This window comes from Natrix helvetica, assembly GCF_964273705.1.
Source record: "Natrix helvetica genome assembly, chromosome: 1".
NCBI classification, from domain to species: domain Eukaryota; kingdom Metazoa; phylum Chordata; class Lepidosauria; order Squamata; family Natricidae; genus Natrix; species Natrix helvetica.
Window position 1 is genome coordinate 188566046 of NC_138548.1, and position 19274 is coordinate 188585319.

The 19274-nt window shown below is 42.8% G+C and overlaps 1 protein-coding gene across 1 annotated transcript in view; it reads right to left on the reverse strand.

Annotated features, from left to right (window-relative positions):
* The window catches only part of ABCA12 (ATP binding cassette subfamily A member 12), a 179608-nt gene that overhangs the window by 68380 nt on the left and 91954 nt on the right, over positions 1-19274 (reverse strand). Inside the window, exons 24-30 of the mRNA XM_081957386.1 lie at positions 18992-19106; positions 16196-16525; positions 14756-14825; positions 14302-14436; positions 9461-9616; positions 6435-6621; positions 5178-5396 (exon numbers count right to left, since the gene is read on the reverse strand). Of these exons, the coding sequence (XP_081813512.1) occupies positions 5178-5396; positions 6435-6621; positions 9461-9616; positions 14302-14436; positions 14756-14825; positions 16196-16525; positions 18992-19106 (1212 nt within the window). The remainder of the gene's footprint in view (positions 1-5177; positions 5397-6434; positions 6622-9460; positions 9617-14301; positions 14437-14755; positions 14826-16195; positions 16526-18991; positions 19107-19274) is intronic.

A 19274-nucleotide genomic window follows, 5' to 3' on the forward strand; every position in this document is an offset into this window, starting at 1 on the left:
GTTGTGGTTTTTCACGGGGTAATTCTGGAATAGGTACAAAGTCCTGTCCAAACACAACCCTAAAAGGGGTGAAACCGGTGCTGCTGTGTACAGAGTTGTTGTATGCCACTTCAGCATGTGGTAACAGCTCAGCCCAATTATCCTGCTGTTAATTGATGAAACACTGGAGGTACTGTTCCAAAACAGAATTAGTCCTTTCACAAGCCCCGTTAGTCTGAGGATGGTGGGTGGAGCTTAACCCTTGGGCGGAGCCAATTAACTTCAAAAATTACTTCCAGAAGAGAGAGGTGAACTGGACCCCCCTATCTGAAATTATGCATTCCAGTACTCCATGTAAGCGGTATATATGTCTAATGAACAATTTAGCTTACGATTTAGCTGAAGGGATCTTGGAAGAAGGCACAAAATGAACTTGTTTAGAAAACAGGTCCGTGACGACCCAAATTACGGTATTCCCTTGACTCTCAGGTAATTCGACAATGAAATCCATTGATATCTCCTTCCACGCGGCTTCAGGATGGCCACACCTTGGAGCAAGCCCTGGGATTTTCCTGGTGGCTGCTTAGTGGCAGCACATATGGGGCAACTGGCCACATAGGACTCAATGTCTTTTTTCAAAGAAGGCCACCAAAATTGTCTTTTAATGAGATGCAGAGTCTTTACAAAACCAAAATGGCCTGCCATAAGGGAATCATGGGCCCGCTGTAGAACAAAAGCTGCCATGTTCGCAGGAATATACAATTTAGCTCCTATCCAAGCTAGTACATTTTTCATGGTGCATTCATTTGAATGATCCTTAAACCAATCATCGGTCTCAAGGCCTTCCTTGAGTTTGCAGATGAGGTCTGTTGTGACCTCCACATTAGAGTTGCTTTGGCTTCTGGTAACCATTGGGGCAGCAAGACTCTTCGCTGGGATGACTGGATGAACTACGCTTAGCTTTGAACTGTTGTATTGTGGGAGTCTGGATGAAGCATCAGCCATAAAGTTCTTCCCTCCCAGGATGTACTTTAGGGTGAAATTGAACCGGTTGAAATGTTGCGCCCACCGCATTTGTTTAGGAGATAGCTTTCGAGGGGTCTTTAACGTCTCTAAATTTTTGTGATCAGTCCATACCTCAAAAGGGTGTTTAGCCCCTTCAAGGAAATGTCGCCAGGTCATCAAAGTCCACCTGATAGCAAAAGCTTCCTTTTCCCATATAGTCCATCATCTCTCCATCTCTGTTAGTTTTCAGGAGGTATAAGCGCAAGGCTGCAGGTTCCTGTCAGTGTTCATTTGAAGTAACACTGCCCCCACCGCTATATCACTAGCCTCCATGTCCGGGTGTTTCAAAACGAGTTCAGCTGCAAAGAGTCGCTTCAGTTTTTCAAAGGTGGCTTGACATTCCATAGTCCATTTTAATGGCTTCCCCGGTTTGGATTTGGCCTCCCCTTTTCATTTTAGGAGATTTGTAATGGGTAGCGCAATGCTGGCGAACAAGGGAATAAATTGACGATAAAAATTCACAAATCCCAAAAAACTTTGTAATTGCTTGCGGGTGTGGGGGGGGTGCCCATTCGGTGACGGCCTGGACTTTTGCCGGGTCCATCTCGATGCCATTGTGGGAGATGCGATAACCAAGGTAGTCAATTTTTTCCTGATGAAATTCACATTTAGATAATTTGGCATAGAGTTCTGCAGTCTGGAGTTTTTTGAGAACTGAACGCGCCAATGTCATGTGTTCTTCACGTGTTTCAGTGTAAATAAGGATGTCATCAAGATAGACCATCACGCCCTTGTACAGGTGATCATGCAAAACTTCATTTATTAGTTGCATGAAAACTGCAGGTGCCCCTGTAGGCCAAATGGGAGTACTCAGAATTGGAAACAACCAAGTGAGCAGTTGAAAGGAGTCTTCCATTCATCTCCCTTTTTAATCCTGACTCTGTAATAGGCTTCTCTTAGGTCCAATTTCGTGAAAATCTTTCCTTTGCCCAATTGGGCCAATTCATTACAGGGCGGGGTAAACATTTTGTATACACACAGCATTTAAGTTTTTGTAATTAACACAGAGACGAAAGGAGCCATCTTTCTTTTCTCTAAACAACACTGGAGCAGTCACTCGGGGCCTAGCAGGTTCAATAAACCCCCTTTGTAAATTCTTGTCAATAAATTTTTGCAATTCATCCATTTCACGGGGGGTCATTGAATAGATTTGGGGTTTTGGAAGTTTTACCCCCATGAGGATATCAATGGTGTAATCTGTTGGGCGGTGAGAGGGTAATTTATCAGAGGATTTTTCACTGAAAACATCCCTTAGGTCCCAATATTCTTTTGGGATTTTCTCCTCCCCCTCAATTTTCTCTTGCCCTTTGGCTGCCTGGTGAGCTTCAGTGTCAGCAGGCTTGGGAGCCCCCCCTCCCTCCGGGGGTGTAGCAGATCGGATGCACAACCACCCTTTCCTCCAATTGATATGTGGGTTCCATTTCCATAACCCAATATGACAGGCCGATCCATTCCTGGTGCGACAATAAAACTTATTGTCTCTTGGTGAGTTCCCATCCACATGTCTATTGGTTCAGTCACAAAATGGGCAGGGCTTCCCCCAGCTATTGAGCAGTCCATCTGGCAAAAAGCAATAGGGACTTTTAAAGTTCTCAGTTTCAGGCCCAATTTTTCCACTACCTCAGGGCTAAGGATGCAACGTGTGCAACCCGAATCTAAAAGAGCCAGCATTTTTTCTTGCACTCCAGTAGAGGGCACTTTAAGTTCTGCTGGGATAGTCATAGGGCCCAATCGGGAACTTACTAGATGTTCGTCGTCAGATTTAGTTTCGCTTTCCTCCGATGAGGATGATGGTTCCTCCTCCATTGGAGTGGGATGGAACTGTGCAGTCGGCTCCACCACTTTCATGGTGGTCTTCCTTCTCTTCCTGGGCTGTTTGTCTGGCTTTCTCTCCCTCCCTGGCAGAAGGCTTTGTGCCCATCTTGGTGTGGCAGTTTGCTGCTCTGTGCCCCTCCTTCCCGCAACGGAAACAGATGATAGGCCTGGGCTTGCTAGTAGACCAACTTTTCCTTCCCTTTGGAGCTCTTTGGAGGGTTTGGGGGGGGGGAGTAGCCTTCTCTTTTTCACTGTCCTCACGGTACTTGTCTCAGGCTAAATCAATTTCCACATCCGCTGCCAATTCATACCAGGGCTGCAATCTATGGGGGGGGGGGGTAGTTCTGGTATATATCTTTGTTTAAACCATCCATGAAGCTGTCCAATAGGGCCTGTTCGGACCAACCCCGCATATAAACAGACAATTCACGAAATTCTTGTATATATTCAGCAACTGGCCTGTTCCCCTGAGTAAGGGTTTTAAATCTAGTTCTAGCTTTTCATTCCGTGAGTGGATCATCAAAGCGTTTCCTCAGGGTGGCCATAAATCTATTATAGTCTCTCAGTAGGGGGGAGTCAGCGTTATGCAGGGCAACCATCCAAGTCACTGCTTTATTTTCTAATGCCAAGGTAACAACTCTTACCTTGGCTTCTTCTGTAGGGAGGTCTTCGCCGAATTGTTGCATATAATTCCATACTTGAACCAGAAAAAACCCAAGATCTTTTGATTCTCTGCCAAATTTCATACCAAGTGGAGGGACTTTAGCCATCCGGCACCTGCGCCCGTCCCCCCTCTTGGGATGGCTCTGGCGGCGACTGCTGCTGGGGTTGGGACTCGTTCATTCTGATCAGTTCCACCATCTGCCCCCCCTCCCCCAGCCTATCTTGGGCAGAACAGACCCTCTGCAGTTCTCTCCTCTGTTTCTGGGAGATCAGCTTCTCTTACAGGACCACTCTCACGTAAGCGTCGCCTCTCCCAAGCCTCTTCAAAGAGTTTCATAACCTGGGACATCATAAGGTTCTCCTCATCAACCTCCTGCCAAGCAGCTGCTGGTCACCTCTGTCTCCTTGTGGTGACTCCAGCCAGAGTTTCCTCAGAGTCATACTTCTTTCCCCCTCTCCAGACAAAGCCTCTCCAGACAAGCTTGAAAACTTCCAAGGTTGCTTCTGGATGGGGAAGGCAGGCGCGCAGCATTCCCCCCACTCCGGTGCCTACAGCCTCTGAGCCTGCAGCAACTCCCGCCCCTTGCACAGTAAAGGCATTTAACAACTTATTGCACTCACGATAACTTTTTCTTTACTGTGCAAGGGCCAAAAATTGCTCCAAGGCTGCAGGCTCTGAGGCTCTGAGGGTGCAGGCACCTGGGGGGGGGGATGCTGCCCATCTGCCCCTTCCCAAAGCAACCTCGGAGATTTTCAAGCTCGTCTGGAGAGGCTTTTTTAAAAAGAAAATTCTGAAAAAGCCGCAAGATCCAGAGCTGCCAGTCTCCGGTAAGATGTGCATCTCATGGCCCACCCCACTCCATCCCCTGCCCCACCTGCCACCCCCAAATTGCACCCCATTGCGAGCATCTCTCAGCCGTTGTGTGCAGAGAAAAACCTTGCACAGTAAAGAAAAACTTCCCAAGAATGTGAGAAGTTGTTAATTGCCTCACAATTTTCCCAAGCTCTGTTTGGGAAAAAGAGGGGGAGAGAACTGCCTAGGACCATCTGTTTGGTCTCAGCTCCGAAGGAACAGGCAAAGTGGCACCTGAGAGCAGCTTCTTATCACTTTCTCAGCTTGAGCTCACAACAACTTCACACCTGTGGATTGGCTCGCACCAGACTGGACATAGGGGAGGGGTTTTCTGCAGCATTTAATCTAACAATTCTGAGCAGGAACTTCAGGTCCTGTCTTGCTTTCCTTGCTATCACTTTCTCTCAATAAAAGTTTCTTTTCGAAATAATGCCTGTTTCAAGAGTTCTACTTTCTTGAAGAGGGAGGAGACAAGTCTTTACAGTATGAAGTTGTGCCTGGAGATAGTAAAAATAAGAATGGTTTGCAGAAAACTGTGGAGTGATATTGCATAGTGAATGGGTTAGTGTAGACTAGATTTACTTTTATTTTATTTTATTCTTATTTATTATTCTTTATTCTGCATACCGGCTAAAACCCACCCCTGCTACGTACATATGTACATATGTACGTATGTATATAAGCATTCTCCCCAAATGTATTTTAATGCACTATTGCATAATTTTTGCAAAAGGAAAAGGAGAAATATCTAACAAATAAAAAAGGAAGGCTGTTTTATGCTGTTAAAAATACTATGACATACCGGTTTATTTCTTCCTGTAACTCTTCTTTGCTCCAGTGGGGCACCTTGATATAGCCATATAAAAGCAGGTGTTCCTTTGTGGTGAGGTAATCAAATAATACATTGTGCTGCATGCAAATTCCCATATTTTTTCTGATGAAATCTTGGTCAGTTCTGATATCTTTGCCATAAACAAATATAGTGCCAGATGAAGCAGGAAACAAACCTGTCAGTATAGATCTATATGGGGGAAAGGGAAGAAAAGTTGAGGAAAATTATCAACATTTTATTCAATGGAAGTTAATAGTTAATTTAGTATAAAAACTGAAGGGGAAAAAGCAGACTAATTCTAAGTTGGATGAGGGTAAAGCTGAGACTGCCATTAATTCTTTGTAATCACAAATGACTCACTGCCAATGACTGCATAAGAGCCGAATCCTGGGATTGGGATATATAACTGGAATGACCATCTAGTGCAGGGGTGTCAAACCCGTGTCATCACGGTGATGTCATGTGATGTTTTGGGACTCCCCCCCCCTTTGCTAAACTGGACATGTGTGTGGCTCATGGGCGACGAATTTGACAGCCCTGATCTAGTGGAATAAGGCATTTTTGCCCCTAGCAAATTGGAAAGCAGTTCTACCCAGCCTTTGGAGTCAGAAAAGACTGAAATACAATCAATACCAAAACATTCATCCAAAATGGCACTTCTTCTGAGTTCTCTAGAATGGGGAAAGAAATGAGGAAAATCCAGAAATAAGACCAAAAGCTTCAATTAGTTTTCAAAGTGACTCTCATCATGGAGATTGTAGACTGGAACCATTAGGTTACAGAATTCAGAAATAAAGGGGAAAACAATTGCTTCCCACCATTCTCAACCCAGTTCTGAAAAAAAAAATCCTCTGATCCAGGAAATGTATTGGTTCCCAACCTGGAAGATAACAGGACTCAAGAAACATTAGTGTTGTAATGTAATCAGTGGTGGGTTCCTACCGGTTTGGCCGAACCAGTAGTGGTTTGGCGGCCTGGGTCGCTGGAACTGGCAGCGATCCAGGCCTATCACGCCCCCAAACCGGTTCCTCGGGCAGTGCTACCATTGTTTTTCAGTTTTGTGCATGAGCAGAACAATTTTAATTGCACTGTGCATGCGCGTGAAGAGTGTACACAAGCGAACCGGCAGTAGTGCCTGCCGGAAAACACCCCTGAATGTAATGTAATGTTATTAATCAATAAACTTTGTTAGTCATTTTCAGACATTTTTGTTCTAAGAGAACTTACATTGTGGTAGTTTTTCCAGCTCCGTTATGACCCAGCAATGAGGTGATATTTCCTTCATAAAAATTCAGATTGAGATTCTGAACAGCAGCTTTGGATTCATAAATTTTTGTTATTCCTTGAAGAGAAACTCCCACTTTGAGATTAGTAGGTTCAGGTTCAATGTTAGAGGGTAAAGCAATGTGAACATCTTTAAAAAAAAAAGAATATGCCAAATTTATAAAGAACCCTATATAACATCTTCCCTCTGTCCAGATCTCTTTCTGCTACTTAACTCAGTTCAGGGATTCTTATAAGATTTTATAGGGATTTTGAAATTGTACTGTATATACTGTGCATGTTTCTTAATATCTGATTAAATTGAACTGAAATAGTTTATGTTGATTTAGTACAGTACAAGCTTTCCTGCAGTTAAATCATATGTCCAAATGAGACCCATGGTTCTATTGACAACATTTTAACTCGCCTTTCCCTACCTATTGTCATTTCCTCTCCCCTTTAACTCAATTTTTATAAAATGTGTGTGGATTGAGCAGCAAGGAGGGAGAATGCTATTTTTGAACCATGTTTGAAGTTTGAATCATGTTAAGTTTTTGATTCCAGCCTTTAGGTGGTTTGGAGAATAGGTTGACTCCCTCTTCTTTGTGGAAAACCCTGAGATATTGGAATACTGCTATCATGTCACCCTCGTCCTTCTTTTCATTAAACTAGACATACCCATTTTTTGTAGAATAAACATTGCAATTTGCTCTTAAAGTTTATTCTTCCATATTTTGAGTTGTAACAAGTATCTTTCCTTTTTTTTAAAAGCAAGATTGCCAGCCCTATCATCCAAAAAATCATGTACTGTTAAAGAAGGCTGTTCTATAGTAAATTAGTCAGCTCTCCCACATCATCTCATCAAAATAATTACTATTATTACATTGAGATAGGGCACAAGAAATAAGCTGAAAGTCAAAGACTGGCAGACACACTGGGGAATCCAATATCCTATTTATTTCGACTCATCTCTCCCAAGAGAGCTAGTTTGATGCTGTGGTTAACACAAACCAGAGTAAAAAAATGGAAGACTGTCAGTTCTAGTCTTGACTTAGGCACAAAGACAGCTGGGTGATCTTAGGCCAATAACTCTCTCTCAGCCCTAGGAATGAAGCAATGGCAAACTACTGAAATTTTGCTAAACTGCATGAACTCAACCAGTCAAAAAAGTCGACTCAAAGGCACATATGCCTGCACATGATCTATCTCAAGTATCAATTGTTATTTTCTAGAGTTGTCTCCTTTCTCGCACAAGTGCTCTCGGCCCCACTTGTGCGAGCATTGCAGGTACTCTCAGTCCCATTTGTGCAAGCAGCGGGTGCAAGCAGCAGGTGCCATTCTCCTACCCCTCCCACAAAACCATCCTCCTTCCCCCCTCCCCCCTCCAGGATACCAACCCGGGAATGTTGAAAGTTCATGACTTTCATCTGGTAGCACAGTCTTAAAATCAAATACTGCATGGCTTTTTGAATGGTTTTTTAAATGTTTGACTGTTTCCACAATTGTAGTCATTAAAACCTTTTTATAGTATGATCTTGTAAGTTGTCTGCTACTTTTTTACCTTATCTCTCAATATACTGAGTAGCCTAGATTTATTTAACATTTTTAATTTCATATTTGGCTTTAATTTACTTTTTAATCATATTTTTATGATTGTAAACTACCCATAGGTAACCTTATAGTAAGATGGGTGGCCAATAAATGTTATAAATAAATAAATAAATAATTTATTCCATCGTTCCAGCAATTAGATTCAATCTAGTCCGCTTGGAGAGGGTGCGGCTAACAAATTAAATTTCATTTCATTTCATTTCAATCTAGCTCCTTCAAATCTACAATCATTATGGTCTGCAGCTCACAAAATTTGAAAAGCATGTTGTCAATTCTATATGATCACTAGCATAAGTTCTTGAAAATAAGGTTTTGGGGGATATTGTGAATGAAAAAAACACAGTACTGGAAAAGGTAATTTCATGTGTATATAGTTCTAAGTATATTTTTGCAGCTTTTCGCTGTGATTTTTATGGTGGATACCAAGTAGTTAAACTCCTTTTCTCCCCATTTGACCTCCTTTCCAATTATCTGTGTCCTCCTTTGCCTGTTCAGATATCTGATAATTCTACCCTATAGACCAGGGTGGGCTTCAAAAATTGCAGCAGCGGGTTCGCTACCCCGTTGCTGGGTGGGCGTGACCATGGTGGGCGTGACCTAGTTGGCCTCCTACACCATGGGGGGGCATTTTCTGCCCTCCCCAGGCGTCAGAGGCTTTCCTCAAGCCTCTGGGAGGGCAATAACTGCTTCTCCCAGGCTCTGGAGGCCCTCCAGAGGCAAGAAACAGGGCCGTTTCTGGATCTCTGGAATTTCCAGAGGCCCATTTTTCCCCCTCCCCGAGCCTCCACACAGACCCTGGACTTACCTGGCATGAGGAACGGGCTGTGTGGAAACTCCTGGGAGGGGCAAGGAGGGGTGGGGTGGCCATGGCCAGCCAGGGGTGGCATTTGGGGGTGCGCCGAACTGGGCAGAATCCTAGCTAGAGGATTGCCTGAACCTGTGCGAACCCCCAGCAGCCCACCCCTGCTATAGACTCTACCTGTGTAAATCAAAGGAGACTGAGATAATTGAACAGGCTCCTTACTGTGGAAATTTTTATCCTGACCCTTGGCAAAGGCAAAACTTACCATTGTTAAATAAATTTTCCAGACCACCCAGATAAATTTTACATTCAATTCAGAGACAAAGATGTCAAAGGTTACACATTCATTTTCAAAATGTTGAGATATAGCTACAAGGCCTGTAACCTCAGGGTTGAAATAATTTTGTAAATAATTTAGGACAAAATTATAGATTTTTTATTATTTTCTACTGGCTCTATCTATTAATTTGTAGTTTATACTTATTTCACTTTAGCTGCTCTCTCATCTAAGACAGTAATAACATTTTCATTATCCAATCTATCAAAAGATTTTCTTTATATTTAAAAAAAAACATACAAATCTTTTCGGGGAAAGTAGGTTGTTTTGTCATGAAGAAATTGGTGAAAAGATAGCCCGTTATCTTCTCACTCAACAAAGGAAAATAACCATAGCGCTCAGTCCAGTAAGATGGAAGGAATGGAAAATACCATGGAGCTGCCATCCCATATTTCCCTGTAACGAGAATAGTGACAAAAATGGGAGAGAGATTGAAAAGCTCTGTAGTAAAATTTTGATATTATCTCAACAAGATCAGGCCTATAGAACGTAATAGATGGGTTTTGTTAGATTTCAACATTTCAAAGTATGAGAATCATGTTCTCTTCCCAAACAATAAACAGCCACATTATTTCAGCTGACCATTTGACTACTAAATATTCATGTGAAATCTAAGGCAGGCATTTCTGAATTTATCTGAAATGAAATCTATGAAAATAGAGCAGGACTGCAGAATTCATTTGAATACTTTCCTGTGTGAGATCATGGACACTTCCACATAGCAGTTGTTACAACAAGAAGCACCCTGCTTTGAAGAATTAATTCCTTCTATTTCTGTTTTAAAAGCCTCTGTGTCAACTTGTAAAGTGTTACCATGACTATTATTAGGTTGGCATTCGAGGGAGGATTCCATGCATACCTTTGGCCATGTTTCTACAACCTAGTTCATGAATATGATGTATGATGCATGACAGAAGGGAGGAGATAGGGGGGTAAAGTTCAAACGCAATTAAGCAAAAGCCAGTTTAGGCTCCACAGAAGATCAAGCCAAGATGTTGATCCTAATAAATGAATGTTTTTTGTTTCAACTTTGTTTCGAGGTTTGTAAATTAATTAGGTCATCTCTTGGGAACTTCACAGAGAGCCTAAGCTGACTTTTTAAAATCTATAAAGATTTCCGGGTTTCCCGAATCCTGGGCTCTCCGAGCACTCCCCCAATATTTGGGGTGCTTGGAGGGAAAATCAGGCAACCATGGCAGAAGGTGGATTATCAGGAGAAAGCCTAATTTCAACTGGAGGAAGTCGGCCAGCCCCCACTCCCCACCAGAGCTCCACGCTTCCATGCTGTACTGTCTTCCCCAGCAGCAGAAGCAAGAAAGGATGAGTACTTTTGGAAATTAACCCCTAAGGCAGCTGAAGTACAGTTCCCTTATCCCAATTCCCAGCTACAGGGAATGATATCAAGCAAGCTGGCAAGGGTGGACTGGAGGTGGGACTGGAAACAAGCCAGATGGAATCCCTAAGGAGTGCAAAAGAGCAACTGAGGGAGGATTTTGACCGGGCCACCTTCATGATGAGGGACCATCATGCTGCCCAAAAGAGAGGGGAGGTACATCTGATCCTGTTGAAGAGAGGAGATGCAGACTGGAGTGCAGTCCCCCTCCCCCTCCCGATAGAAGGAGAAGTAGCCCAAAACAGCAACTAGTGCCTCTCCCACGCAGCAGGCAGGCTGCCAAGAGTAGGCAACTCCCTCCTTCTCTCCAAACTAGGGGTGAAAAAGATGACCAGCCATATCAGGCACAAACATACAGAGGCCGACAGGAGGTTGGAGGAGTAGGGCTGAATGACCCACGCCAATTCAGGGGAAAGTTTCACGGAGACTCAGACCAGCTAGCCTTATTCCTTGATTCAGCTGATATCCACCTAGAACACTATGGGCATCTCTACCCATCCCCCAGAGCCATGGTGAATACCATCACACAGGATCTAGAGGGAGAAACAAGGGAATGGCTAGCAACCCTCCACAAGAGGAGAGTCCCCCAACTGCAAAACATAGATGACTTCCTGCAACTGCTAGAGGCCAGATTTGAGGATATGCGAAATAGTAACTCAGCAAACTAAAGCAGAGGGGCCGCTCCATTAAAGAGTACATCCGTGAATTTAGGAGGGTTATAGGAAGGCTACCCCCTTTACCAGAGTGGCTGCTGGTGCATTTATTCAGAACAAGCTTGGACAAGCAAATTGCCTAGGTAACCGTGTACTGCGACATTCCAAATCAACTCTCTGAGTGGTTCCGAGTATCAACAAAAGTCGAAGAAGAAAAGAAAAAAAGAAAAAAAGAATTTTTTTTTAAAAAGTCGACAGCGGGCTGCGCACCCATGACATGAGAAAGCAACTGGACACAAAAGAGAGAGGTCAACCTGACCTGAAATCACCCAGCTGGCAGAGAACCACAGCACCACAGCAGGCCCTAAGACCAGCCCTCCCTCGAAGTCCACTGAAATGCTACAAATGCTACAGATACGGGGGGATGGGCCACATGGCAGCTGCATGCCCAACCCTAGCCCCAAAACCAAGGCCAGACCCACCGCCCAGGGCACGACCAGAACAAGAGCCCAAATGGACCACCAGTACATCCAGGAAAGCCCTCCAGGCTGCAAAGGTATCTTCCCCCTCAGACAAAAGTGGTGGAATCCCAGGCAAGGACAACCAGTCGCCCAAATCTAACACACAAAATATAGCTAAACAGTAGCAAACCACAATACTTCAGTATACACCTACCAGCTTCTAACAAAACAGAGAGATAACAGTCATTCTGGCTCCCTCTTATAGCTGCTTGAGGTAACAAGCCAATTACATCTGTGAATCATTTAAAGTAACAGTAAAGTAATCATGGCTTATATACATTGCCAAGCCAAGCCTAGGGTTACATCCCTAACACGCCTCACAGCCTAACCACAGTCCTGAAACTGGGGATCAGAGCAAAAAGACTGACCCACCTGGCCCACCTGATCCGGTTTGAGCAGGTCGATGGGTCCCTAATGGGAGGAGCCTATGCCACCCACCAAACTGAGCCAGTGAGGCTAGAACTAGTGGATCACTGGGAAGTAATTTGATTCATAATAGCCTCCAAAATGACACACAGATACTGGGACTTTCCTGACTAGACAAGTGGGGACTGACCATCTGGTGGCAAGGGGGTAACCACAGGATATCAAGGGGCCCCAAACCCATCCCACACCAGCAAGCAGAGACACCACCCATGCTGAAACCCCCCAAAAGAGCCCACAAGAACAACTGGCAACCATATCCAACAAAACCCCAGAGGCTGAACTAATTTCGATGGAATATCAGGACCTTGCAGAAGTGTTCAGCAAGGCCGAGTGTGATGTTCTGCCTCCCCACCGGGAGACAGACTGTGCCATCGAAATCATCCCCGGGGCAAAACTACCCAAGCCCAAACTATATGCCATGATTCCCCGGGAAATGCAAGAGATGCACAAATACATAGACCTAGCAAGGGGGTTCATTGAGCCAGCCAAGCCACAGGTCGCAGCACCAGTCCTCTTCAAAGAGAAAAAAGATGGAACTATGAGATTGTGTGTGGACTTTCGAGGGATAAATTGGGTGTGCGTACACAAACTATACCCCCTCCCCCTCATGAAGGACATGCTATCTCATCTGGCCAAGAGAAAAGTCCTCACCAAACTAGACCTCAGAGAAGCATACTACCAAATATGTATCAGAGAGGGAGATGAGTGGAAAACAGTGTTCAACTGCCCCCTAGGGAGCTTTCAATTCAAAGTGATGCCTTTCAGACTGCAGGGGCCCCCAGCGGTATTCATGCAGTTAATAAACGAGGTGCTGCACGAGCACCTCTAGAAGGGGGTCCTTGTCTACCTAGATGACATCCTTATCTACACTGAGACCATGGATGACCACATACCCCTGATCCGTCAAGTACTGGAAAAACTTCTGGCAGCCAACCTATACGTCAAGGTATCAAAATGTGAATTCCACTGTGCACGGTTAGACTACCTGGGTTACCAAGTGTCAAATGAAGGAATAGAGATGGACCCAGCCAAAAGGCAAGCCGAACTTGCAGCTATGGCAAAGCAGCACGGCAGCCAAAAACAAAAGCACATTCCAGGCATATCTCTGTCAAGGCCATCTTCTGGGGTTACCCATAGTGACCAGAGGGGAGTGATCTCTACAACCCGCAAAATTGCTTTGTTGGCAAATGTGACTGATGACACACACTGGGGGGAGGGGGGAAACAGGGTCAAGCCTGGCCCGTAAATTACATGGGATCAGAGTTGACTTCACTTGGAATGTGCCGACATGAAGCTGCTAATAAATAACTGGATTTCTTTGGAAGCATGGCTCTAGGGTCATGATTTAATTAGGGCATTGGTCAGAACTCTGACAGTAGCATTTTTGCAGCTAGGCTGTTGTAGGCAAATCTTTACAAGTGGGGAAATGGATGGGATGGAGAATAACAGCTCTTTTTTCTTTCTGGGATTCTTGGGAATAACCAGAAGAATTAAAGTCACATTTGTTGATTAAACTACTTGTTCTCCTTTCCTAGATAATTTCAGCAGCCTCTGAACAAGGAGGAGCAAAATCTGTTGAAGGACAATCCAATCCAATCCAATCAAGAACCAGTATAACAAAATTAATTTAGCTCTGGCTTCATATTAATCAGGGCAGAATGAGAAATATATTAATTCTCTATCACAAGAACTGACTATCCAAAACCAATCTGAAGTGGCGCGTAGAGACATTTGAAGGAGCCTTATTTCTTCAAATTAGAGCTCAAATTATGTCACTTTCGAAATGCTTCAAAAACTATTTCTCATTGTCACCAATCATTATTCTGTATATAAGTAGTAACACAATAATGTTACCTTAAACTCCATTAAAATCTATCCTTTTCCCACATCCAGAATCACCAAATATAGATATCAGTGTGAAAGATACATGCCATTTGAAGAAAGGCAATGTCACACAGCGGATGGTTTTAGTGATTTCCCAGAAATGATAACATGGATATTATAGGATAATTTGCCCTAACTTTACATTTTTAATTGTCAAATTGCATCCATCAAAATACAGTATTTTTAATAACCATTATTACATACCTGGAAAAACATTCCTGATGTACCAACCCAGAATGAAATAAATAAAAGAATCTATCAGAATTAACCAGCACATCCAGCTAAAATTAGTATTGTCCCCTGACATTGGTGAGTCATGCATATTATCCCACTGCAGACCTATAAAAAAGAAGAAGAGGGATACACAGAATAACCTGCATTAGCAAATGAACACACAGTATTTCATTTGGGCTATTAAGATATATTTTTCTTATAAAAATGTATAGATAGATAAATAGATAGATAGATAGATAGATAGGTAGGTAGGTAGGTAGGTAGGTAGGTAGGTAGGTAGGTAGGTAGGTAGGTAGATAGATAGATAGATAGATAGATAGATAGATGATAGATAGATAGATAGATAGATGATAGATAGATAGATAGATAGATAGATAGATAGATAGATAGATAGATAGATAGATAGATAGATAGATAGATATACCAATGCCTTGTTCTTCATAACGGGCAATATACTGGCTTGCATAGCTGAATGCAGTTGGAGATAAAAGGCTCTGGGGAAAAAACAGGAAGAAAGGTAACTAACTGAAATATTAGCAAACATATGGAATACACCAGGGGTGGGTTCCTGCCGGCATTAATGCTGGTTTAGTGCGCACACAATTTTGCGCTTGCATGTTTGCTTTGCTTGCACACGAACATACACATTTGCCCATAAGTGCAATTAAAATTGTTCTGTGCATGCGCAGAACTGAAAAACATGGTGGTGCTGCCGCCCCCACCGCCTGGGGAACTGGTTCAGGGGTGTAGCAGTCCTGGGTCGCTGCCAATTCCAGCAAGCCAGGCCGCCAAAACACTACCGGGGGTGGGTTGCTGCCGGCATTACTGGTAAGAACTGGTAGGAACTCACCACTAGAATACACACACACACACAGTTAGTCTTGAACAATAGAAAACATAGCAGTAATAGAACGCAAGGATGATTTGGCTCTAGTTGTGGTGGTTTGATTATTTAATCACATCTCCAAACTCATTAGTAGTTATGGATTTTAATTTAGGTCCCATCCAGAGGTGGGTTTCTGCCAGTTCACCCTGGATCAGTTGAACTTGTAGTGGTGGCGGTGGGAGATTCTGCCCACCCGCCAGGACGCTTCTGCTCATGTGAAGCAGCATTGTGTGAGCACACGAGCACATGCACGTGCATGAGCAAACCAGTAGTAAAATAAAGTAAAACCCACCACTGGTCCCATCTTTCCAACAAGAATAATGTTCACAACTTTTTTTTAGGTAACTGAGTTAGAGGCGATGATTTATTTTAAGCTGTTGTTATTTAAGCTCATTTATTTTTATTTTAACTTATTTTAAGTTAAAATAGATTTAATCAGGATGATGTATCTAAACTCATTATTATTCTACTGTATGTTTAAAAAGTAAACATTTGTTGAAAACCAAATTTTAATTTAATTTAGAACAGATGAATTTAATATTAAATTCAAACAATTTGTGAAAGGAATGCTAATACCTTATTCAGAACTTTCACAAAATAGCTTGTTCTGTGAAATAATTTTTTAAACATTTCCATATTAGGTGCCCAGTGAGTAAGGATTACAATTGTGATGAATGCAGCACTATCACAAAAGATATGTTTTGTGCAATAAAGGATCCAGATTCAGTACATGGCAAGTCAAATGGACACTTCAGGCATCCTAACAATTTCCATCTCAAGCAGTGAAGTGCCATATTCAATTAAAATGGATGGGACATTACTTGACATACCAAAAACAGTTTCTAATGTTCATGCTAGTATTGTCTGTGGCTGCAAGACAAAGCAAATCCAAATCTATAGGTAGATTGCTTGCCTCACAAAAGTCTAGTTGTAAACTCCCCATTTTTTTCTAGAAAACATATACAAGGACAGATTTACCAGTAGGCTCTTGATGGTAAAGCTCATCTGATTCTCAACAACTAGTAGGACAATGAAGGGGAAAAAGGCCAGGATGTAGACCAGGCAGCCAACCAAAGCAGCAATGTTTGTATTGTTGAAGAATACACTGATGAGATAGCACATGGCTATGATGGAGAAGCTGTAGTCCAGAAGGTACAGGAATAAGATCACAACATTTATTTTTGGAAGGATATTCCCAAATTTGAGAATAAAAATAAGAAATAAGTTATTAAGCAGGAGAAATGTGATGCATTCAATGAACCAAGCAAAGAAGTGACTGCTGGAATTTACACCCATCATCTTCATATACTATGGAAAAGGGAAAAAAATGAAAATTTATGAATGAGTAAAATGCATAATCTATAATTCAATTTAATCCTTAAATACTGAGTCATTAAGACATATTTTATCAACTTGTCATGTGTGCTGATCCATTCCCTGCCTTCCTGAGCGCGCTCCGCCGGCTCACGCTCCGCGATCCCCAACAGCAACTGCTTTTCTGTGCGTCTGGCGTTTAGGTAGATAGCCAGATGTCCTAAACGCCAGACGCACAGAAAAGCACTAAAAAGCAGCTGCTGTTGGGGAGCCTCAGCCTCCAACACACGTGGTCCCATTCCCCGCCTTCCTGATGACGTCACCAGCCTCACCAGGCGTAAACCTGGTTACCTAAAATACTGCCTTGTTTTATTTAAGTACAGAAAATCTAAGAACCAGCTTTTCCCCTCATGCTGTATTTATAGTGCAGAGTACTCAGACTCCCTTAGATAGTAATCAAATTCTCCTACCTGTAATACAAAATAATATGAAAAATCCTAAGAATGAAGCTTAAGGTTGATCACTTCTTATGCCATAACACTTACGGTAGATTCTGAATTAAAATAATCCTAATTGGGAAGATATTAGGTAATTTATGTTTTAAAAAATCCCCACTCTAGTTTGGGCTGCACTTGAAGACCATTCAGAAACTACAATGTCCATAATGCAGTAGATTAGGGAGTTACGTATGAGAATCAATTTAACCACATAACTCTGAGAGCTACACTGGCTACCAGTTTGCTTTTGGGTATACAAGTAGTCCTGGAGAAATGGCAGGCCACTTAACAAATATTCAAAATTACAATAGATGGGGTGGGTGGGTTATGACAGCAGTAGTACCTCCACAGTTATTCACCCTTATGACAGACCATGGGGATGCTGCAGACCTCTCTTCCTCCCCGCATCCTGCCCTGACAGGATCCCACAGCACTTGGGCTTGCTCTCCATGCTGCCCAGAAGCAGTCACCATTTTCAGGGTACTTTCAGAGTTTTCTGCCCCAATCAGCTGACCATTGGGAGGCTGCAAAGCTTTCCTGGCTGGCTATTGCTAGGCTTTGAGAAGCTAGGTCCTACATGCAAAGGTGGAAGCTTCAGGACAACCTTCCTAAAACCTTTTCCTTGTTTAACCCCTTCCCTCCCCCAGAAACCCAATTTCTTTAATAAACAAAACAAAAAAGCTTCCCCTCCTCCCTGAAGCTAATGCCTTTGTATGCAGGTCTAGCTTGCCAAAGCCTAGCAACAGTTGGGAGAGTTTTGCAGCTGCCTGAGGACCAGTTGATCAGCAGCCAGAAGGCTCGGAAAGGTTAGGGAACTGGTTTTTTTTTTTGCCACCTAAAACAGGGCACCTTAGTAGGCGGAAGAATAGGCGGCAGGAAAGAAACAGGAAAGGCAGGAAAGGTGTTTTCTTTCCCCAATGTTTCTCTTAATTCTTTCTTAATTCTTTCAGTGTGTGTTTGAAACTTGGTATGTTATAGAATCATAGAATTATAAGGCCGGAAGGGACCTTGAAGGTCTTCCAGTCAGAAAACCTGCCCAAGGCAGCCAGCCTTATATCCTCCTGGAAAAATGATTCTACAATCTCTTCTTGAAAATGCCCAGTGATTGAGCATCCACAAGGCAAGCTGTTCCATTGATTAATTGTTTTGTCAGGAAATTTCTCCTTAGTTCCAGTTTATATTTCTCTTTAGTGAGTTTCCACATATTGATTCTTGTTTTGCCCTCAGGTACTTTGAAAAATAAGTCTACCTCCTCTTCTCTGTGACAGCCCCTTAAGTACTGGATGACAGGCAGTTGTCATCCAGTACACTTGAGTACCTAATCCATCCCTCCCTTAAGCTAGAGTCTAGACATTAAACCATTCATCATACAGCTGGCCACTGGGAAGTGCGCGCGCATGTGTGTCAGAGCTCAGGCGACGCCTCGTGTGCCCACAGAGAGGGCACTGCATGCCACCTCTGGCACGTGTGCCAAAGGTTCACCATCACGGCTCTAGGGCCTCAGCATTTCTTTTTTCTTTTTTTTTGCATTGTGGTGACCAGAACTAGACTCATTATTGCCAGCGTGGACTCACTTGTGCACCAAAGAAGCACTGAGAGAGAAAGCCCAAGTATACTAGACATCAACTAGCAACACAATGTTCAAATGTGTGCCTCTCTCCATTTTCAGAAGTCTAACTCTATTATCCCCATATTAAAACTCTATGAGCAGCCTAGCTAAGCAATAAGTCTTTAATGTTCTCAGGACAATATCTACCACACAGCCAGGCCTCTAATAGCAATTCCCAGTGAATTTGCTTGCATTGTTTGGAGAGAAGATTGGATTTTTATTATTCTATGAACAAATCAAGAGAAAAATATTGTGGTTGGATTCTCTGTGCATGCAGGCAGTCTAATTTTGCAGGATTAATTTGCAAGTAAACTTCAGGATCTGGCAAGTGATGGATTCAAAGCTTCAGCCTACCTCATAAAGTCTCAAGTCTTTTTCTTGAACAAGCTTTTTCACAAAAGCTGCAATGAAAAGTGTCCAAGCAGCCATTAATGTAAATGGAAGAGAGTAGGTCACACTAGTCAGAAACCTGTAAAAAGCAAAGTAATTATTTAGGTAAATGTAAAGTAGTTTCCCTTTGTGAATTATAATTAAGATAATTTTCAAAATACTATAAAAGCCTTTGAACAGTAAAAATGTTTTCTCTCACACAGTCTATAATTAAAAAGTATTTGATCATTTTAAGAACAGGAATATA